The following is a 6,698-nucleotide window of genomic DNA, read 5'->3' on the forward strand; positions in this document are numbered from 1 at the left end:
GTGGGGCCGGCTCGGGGCCGACGCAGGCACAGAGACACCATAGAGCTCGGCTTTCCCGTAGCAGCTGCTGCCGCTGCCGCTGCCTCTCCCGCCTCAGCCTCTCGGCCCGGCGCACACACACACGTTCAGATTTGCGCGCTGTTTCAATCCTCGGTGACGTGTCCCCGGAGCCGGCCAATGGCGCGCGGGCTCTGGTCAGGACAATGGGAGGGAACGGGCCAATGAGCGAGCCCCGTGAGTTGGCGGTAGCCAATAGGAGGCGCGCTGGCTGGAGAGTAATGTTACAGAGCGGAGAGAGTGAGGAGGCTGCGTCTGGCTCCCGCTCTCACAGCCATTGCAGTACATTGAGCTCCATAGAGACAGCGCCGGGGCAAGCGAGAGCCGGACGGGCACTGGGCGACTCTGTGCCTCGCGGACGGTGAGTGCGGGACGGCGAGCGGCGGCGAGAGCGCCTCGGGCAGCCTCGTCGCCCGCGCGGCGGCCGGATCCCCGCGGCCCGGAGCCGGCGGGTCAGGCTCCACACAAAGGCAAATGAGGGGGGACCGTGGGGGGAACTGCGCACGGAGCGAGGCTCCGCCGGGCGCCGCGAACGCTGCCCCGCGCCGAGCCTTCCCGCGGGCCTCAGGCGGCCGCCACTTCCCACCCGCGGTGGCGTCCGTGCTTCACTGGCGCAAAAAAATTTTTTTAAAAAAATTTTTTTTGTTTTAGGTTTTTTTTTGTAAAATATTTTTTAAAAAAAAAAATTAAAAACGTGTTCGCGGCCCCCGGGGCCGAGCGTTCCGGGCAGGCGGGCGGCGTGCGCGGAGCGGGCAGCGGCGGCGCTTCCCGGCTGCATGGGCGGCCGCGGCGGGGAGCGCGGGGCGGCGGGCGGGGCGCCGCTGCGGGCGAGGGCGGCGCGGGTGGGCCGGGGGTGGCCGTGCGGGGCGGCTCGGGCCGGGTGCGGCGGCGGGCGAGCGGGCGGCAGGGGGGGAAGCGGCGCCGCTGCGCTCGCTGGAACATGGCTGACTCGGCCCGGCGCTGCTGGCTGGAGAGAAAACAAGGCGGGCGTGCGGGCGGGGGAAGCTGGGCGCAGCAGTTCTGAGGCAACTTTTTTTTTTCTCCCCCCCCCCTCCTCTCTCGCTCGCTCTCTCCCCTCTCTCGCTCCTCACAGCCCCGCGTTCTCCGTGCGGGGGCGGCGGGGCGCGCGGAGGGAGACGGCGCGGGGGCCGCGGGGGGGAGGGGAGCCGCGCGCCCCCGCCCCTCCCCCGCCGCCATGGCGAGTGCGCCAGCGCCCCGCCCGCCGCGCGCCTCAGTCTCCTCACACTCACACACACGCACACACACACAGACACACACATACACGCGCGCGCACACAAAGGGAAGGAGCCATATTCGCGCTCGCCCTCGCGGCGGCGGCGGCGCAGGCGGGGAAGACGCTCAGCGGCCATTCCGTGCGCCGGCCCTGGCGGCCGCGGGCGGAGCCAGCCCCCATTTCGAGCGGGGCTTCTCCCTGCGCGCCGCGGCCGACAAAATGGGGGCGGCGGCGCGAGCCTGCGGCCTTCCGGGCGCACGTGGCGGCCCTCAGCCTCGGGCCAAGTTCCGAGGGCGGGGGAGGCCTCCCGCGCGCGCCGGGGCACCCCAACTTTCCACGGGCTCGGTTTAAAAAAAAAAACCCAAAAAAAAAAGCCAAGCAACCCGGACACCCCCGTGGCAGCGAGAGGGGGGTGGCGGCAGGAGTGGCTTTTGTCCCTCATCCTTGTTTACTCGGAGAAACTTCAGACCGGACGTGTTTAGTCAGAGCAGAAACGCATCTCGGGGCCAAAGCGATAGGAAACGGCGGCCTCTCCCGGCCCCGTCCCAGCGCCGTCTCCGCCCTCCCGAGCAAAGTTTGATGCGAAGACAGGGTGTTCTGAGAGCTGGGTAAACTTCGCCTGCACGAGGGACACTTATTGTTGTGGTTTGGGTTTTTGCCCTCCTTGGGCTTTTCTAGGCCTGTTATTCTCTAAGGTCTACAGATGGTTTCTTGGACGCTGCAAAAATTCACTCATGGACAGGGTGGGTTTTCTTTTTGAAACGTTTGGGTTTTGTTGGCTTAAAAATTTTTTTTTATTGAGTTTTAAAAATGGTTTTAATAACCGGTTGGGCAGTCATTCACACACAGAGATAGCGAATGCTTGAGTATCTGCCCACACGTTGTGATCAGACTTGGGGACCGTTTTTGTTTGTGTTTTTTCCTGTGTCCTGTCTTTTCATTCTGTGGCTTAGCCACTTCTAGGAATTGGTTAGCGTTTGCAATGCTCTGTCTGGTTTTCATGGGAGATTGTCGTCACCGCTGGGTTAAATAACACAAACTTTGGTTTGCCTTGCCACCCCGAGTAGTTTGCAGCTTGTCAATTTCATAATGTCGTTACTATCACCAAATGCTTTCTTTTAGAAAATCAACTAAACATGGGCAAAGGAGATCCTAAGAAGCCGAGAGGCAAAATGTCCTCGTATGCATTCTTTGTGCAAACTTGCCGGGAGGAACACAAGAAGAAGCACCCAGATGCTTCTGTCAACTTCTCAGAGTTCTCTAAGAAGTGCTCAGAAAGGTGGAAGGTAAGAGGGATCTAGACACTGACAGCCAGTTCTTCCAAATTAGGAGGGAGGACTGCTGCTGCTGTGATCATAGTGTGTGACTATTAAATATTTATGTGTTAAGCTTACAATTAACTTTTCTAGACCATGTCTGCTAAAGAAAAGGGGAAATTTGAAGACATGGCCAAGGCTGACAAGGCTCGTTATGAAAGAGAAATGAAAACCTACATCCCCCCCAAAGGGGAGACCAAAAAGAAGTTCAAGGACCCCAATGCACCCAAGAGGCCTCCGTAAGTACAGCTTTATTTTGAGGTGTTTCATGGTAGGTATAAATTATCCACCTTGAGTGTCCACTGTTTTCTTGGCTGAGAATGGCTCAGGTTATGTTTTTAAGTTGTCAAAATTGTAACACATACTGGGTAGAAATAAGCCAGGGCATTTGAATTAAAATACTTGATTCCTTTGCACAGGATGCCACTTAACTATGATTTTTATCCCTTTTGTATCTTTAGAAATTGCTTAAAACTAATTCAGCAGCACATGAGATTAGTAGGTGCTTATATTACAAAACAGTAAAAATTGGACAGCGTTTGGTTTTAAAATCCTAAAATTTAATTTCTGGTTTTAGTTCGGCCTTCTTCTTGTTCTGTTCTGAGTATCGCCCCAAAATCAAAGGAGAGCACCCTGGCTTATCCATTGGAGATGTTGCAAAGAAGCTGGGAGAGATGTGGAACAACACTGCTGCAGATGACAAGCAGCCCTACGAGAAGAAGGCTGCCAAGCTGAAGGAGAAGTACGAAAAGGTAAAGAGTACGAATGAAAAGGAATGCCGGGTGTTGGGTGATTGTACTTGGTAACTTGTCTTAATTTCCTGTTTGCAGATCCATTTTTCAAACAGGAAGGACCAATACATTGTTAAAATTGCATATAATGTGACTTGAGCTGATGCTATATGTTTAAGATGTTTTAATTTTACTTCTTACTATCCAGCTTTTGGGGGAAATTTGGTAGTTAATTTTGGGGAGGAAGATTTTTAAATGGGTAGGTAGGCATACAGTACAAAAATAGGTTATGCAAAGTAACTGTAAATGACTGTACTGTCTATACACAAGGACGTTATGTTCACTTTGAATTTTAAAAATTAAATTTCAAGACTACCAAAGTAATTATAAATAGGATGAAGGAAAGTTGTGATTGCTATACCTAAATTGAAATGCTTAAAAACTTAAAACTAATTTTTGAAAGTTATTTTGAAAATAATCCACTTCTAGATGATACTGTAACTGCAGGCTTACTAGCACATCCTATGACACCCCGTTGTCTACCATGAATTAGGGTCTGACTGTGGACCTGTGGAATGCTGTTTTGTGTTCAGAAGGTGGCAGTGTTACCCTTTGATCGGGCTTCTAGTTCTCATAAACTGGAATTACGATGTGGTGCATAATTGCACCTCAGTGAGGCACAACAATACAAATATTAGACTGCCACCTCGTGACTTGTGGCTTGCTAATTGTTTATTTTTAATTATTTGGGAAGGTGCCGTGAGCCTACTCATGTGTTGTGGAGACTGAGGTTTTGTCATGTTTCGTTATTTATTTTGCCTTCTGTTATTTCTCATTTTGTTTCGGAAGGATATTGCTGCCTACAGAGCTAAAGGAAAACCCGATGCAGCGAAGAAGGGGGCAGTCAAGGCAGAAAAGAGCAAGAAAAAGAAGGAAGAGGAAGATGATGAGGAGGACGAAGAGGATGAAGAGGAGGAGGAAGAAGAGGAAGATGAAGATGAGGAAGAAGATGATGATGATGAATAAGTTGGTTCTAGCGCAGTTTTTTTTCTTGTCTATAAAGCATTTAACCCCCCTGTACACAACTCACTCCTTTTAAAGAAAAAAATTGAAATGTAAGGCTGTGTAAGATTTGTTTTTAAACTGTACAGTGTCTTTTTTTGTATAGTTAACACACTACCGAATGTGTCTTTAGATAGCCCTGTCCTGGTGGTATTTTCAATAGCCACTAACCTTGCCTGGTACAGTCTGGGGGTTGTAAATTGGCATGGAAATTTAAAGCAGGTTCTTGTTGGTGCACAGCACAAATTAGTTATATATGGGGACGGTAGTTTTTTTGGTTTTTTTTTTTTGTTTTTGTTTTCGTTTTTTTTTTTCATCTTCAGTTGTCTCTGATGCAGCTTATACGAAGATAATTGTTGTTCTGTTAACTGAATACCACTCTGTAATTGCAAAAAAAATTGCAGCTGTTTTGTTGACATTCTGAATGCTTCTAAGTAAATACAATTTTTTTTATTAGTATTGTTGTCCTTTTCATAGGTCTGCAAATTCTCTTCTCAAGGGGAAGCTAGTCTTTTGCTTTTGCCCATTTTGGGTCACACGAATTATTGCAGTGTTTCTTTTCATATAGTTAGCTAGAAGAGCTTTTATTTACACACCCTGCATATTGTGATGGGGGTAACATTTTCATCCATAGTTAACTCCAAAATTGTAATCAGTTGGTTAAGAGATAATAACCCACGTGCAAAGCTGAGAGTGATCAGTTCTATTACACCATGGGATTATTAGGATCAAACAGTCTGAAAATCTGTCCTTGAAGGACGAATAGAAAAGTATGTTCTAATCCTTACATGAGGACTCTCCTTAGCTTCCATTACTGTGTAATGGCAGTTACATTCTGAAGTTCCCCTATTAAAGACCTGAGAATGTATCCCCAAAAGCGTGAGCTTAAAATACAAGACTGCCATATAAGACTCTGTTGACATTAGCCCTAGTGAAGGCTATGATGAAAACTCTGGCTATAATGCCTTTGCCCATCTATCTAAATACAGGATTGCTCAGGAAACTTGACTGCTTAAAAGTATTTTTAATTAGTTGAGCCAGCTTTTCTTAAAATTATGCCACATTTAAAATTAAAATAAGGGTATATTTTCCTATATTGTGATTTATCCCTTTACTAAATCGGAGACAAGAAAAGACCATAAACTTTGCATATTAGTACCAGTTGTCCAATCCATTTGGTTTTTTTTTTTTTTTTTATAAAACCCAAACTCATTCATTAGTCATGTTTAATCTGCTTAACAGTTTAGGGAACAATTCGGCAATTTTGTGGTTTTTTGAGATTATCATTCTCTTAAAGTGCCAGTGTTTTAAAATAGCGTTCTTGTAATTTTACGCGCTTTTGTGATGGAGTGCTGTTTGTTATATAATTTTGACTTGGGTTCTTTACATTTGCGTTTGTTAATGTAATTTGAGGAGGAATACTGAACATGAGTCCTGGATGATACTAATAAACTAATAATTGCAGAGGTTTTAAATATTAGTTAAATGACTTTCACTTAAAAACTTTAAGCTTTTTGTCACGTTGCTTATAACAGTGCCTGGTAGTTAGGCTTTTTCATTAGAAACACTTAGGCTGGTGCCAAGATGGCAGTGGGTAAAACGCTTGCCGTCAGACATGTAGGAAAGGGAACCAGCACTCGCCTGCACTCAACAATGATAAGTTTAAAATGATAAATAGGCTAAAGGACTGGGGGAAAAAAGGTTTTTGTCAAACATCCCATATATATAAGAGAAAAAATGAGCGTAATCTTTAAATACTGAGTTAAGATTAGTTTAAAATTTAAACTTGCTAAAAAGTGGGGTTGGTTTCAAAGATCACACATTTGTTCTCTAACCCAAGGCGTGGACTGCAGCAGGCTGTAGAGATCTTGATGACCAACTTAGGAACAAGTAACTGACTTAGATGGGAGTGTGTGCTGTTGCTTTAGAACCACCGTTGTGGACATCTGTTGTTAGTAAGGATCCATTTAAAAGCGAACTCTGCCTCAAGGAAACTTCTTTGTAACTTTAGTGGGTGTGTCGTGACAGCTACCCTTTTAAAGATGTTAAGAATGGGAACAGTTTGCCTTGCTTAACCAGCTTCAGATCTTAACATCAAGAAATAGGACAAAAAACTCTTAAATTTGAGAATTAATGAGTTCTGCTCAGTGCCCAAGCAGTATCCCCTGGAACTGTGTTTTGGCTCTTAAATTTTAAGCTGATGAAAGTGAGTGGAGATTACTTAAATAATACAGTATAAAAGATACGTGAATTACTTTCAAGCTTGAGATGGTTACAGCACAATAGACTTTAAAAGAT

General features: G+C 46.7%; 1 protein-coding gene across 3 annotated transcripts; it reads left to right on the forward strand.

Annotated features, from left to right (window-relative positions):
• Window positions 1-280: 280 nt before the first annotated feature.
• Window positions 281-5,875, forward strand: Hmgb1 (high mobility group box 1). 3 transcript variants are annotated; one of them, XM_038345224.1, is made up of 5 exons: window positions 281-418; window positions 2,414-2,577; window positions 2,701-2,846; window positions 3,185-3,359; window positions 4,188-5,875. In XM_038345224.1, exons 2-5 carry the CDS (start codon window positions 2,428-2,430, stop codon window positions 4,362-4,364), a joined length of 648 nt encoding a protein of 215 aa, XP_038201152.1. In that variant the 5' UTR covers window positions 281-418; window positions 2,414-2,427; the 3' UTR covers window positions 4,365-5,875. The 3 variants fall into 3 exon arrangements, with proteins under 3 accessions (XP_038201152.1, XP_038201153.1, XP_038201151.1); XM_038345225.1 differs by lacking the exon at window positions 281-418 and adding an exon at window positions 1,744-1,899; XM_038345223.1 differs by lacking the exon at window positions 281-418 and adding an exon at window positions 1,906-2,034.
• The last annotated feature ends 823 nt before the right edge of the window (window positions 5,876-6,698 follow it).

The sequence above is a fragment of the Arvicola amphibius genome, chromosome 10 (assembly GCF_903992535.2).
Source record: "Arvicola amphibius chromosome 10, mArvAmp1.2, whole genome shotgun sequence".
NCBI classification, from domain to species: domain Eukaryota; kingdom Metazoa; phylum Chordata; class Mammalia; order Rodentia; family Cricetidae; genus Arvicola; species Arvicola amphibius.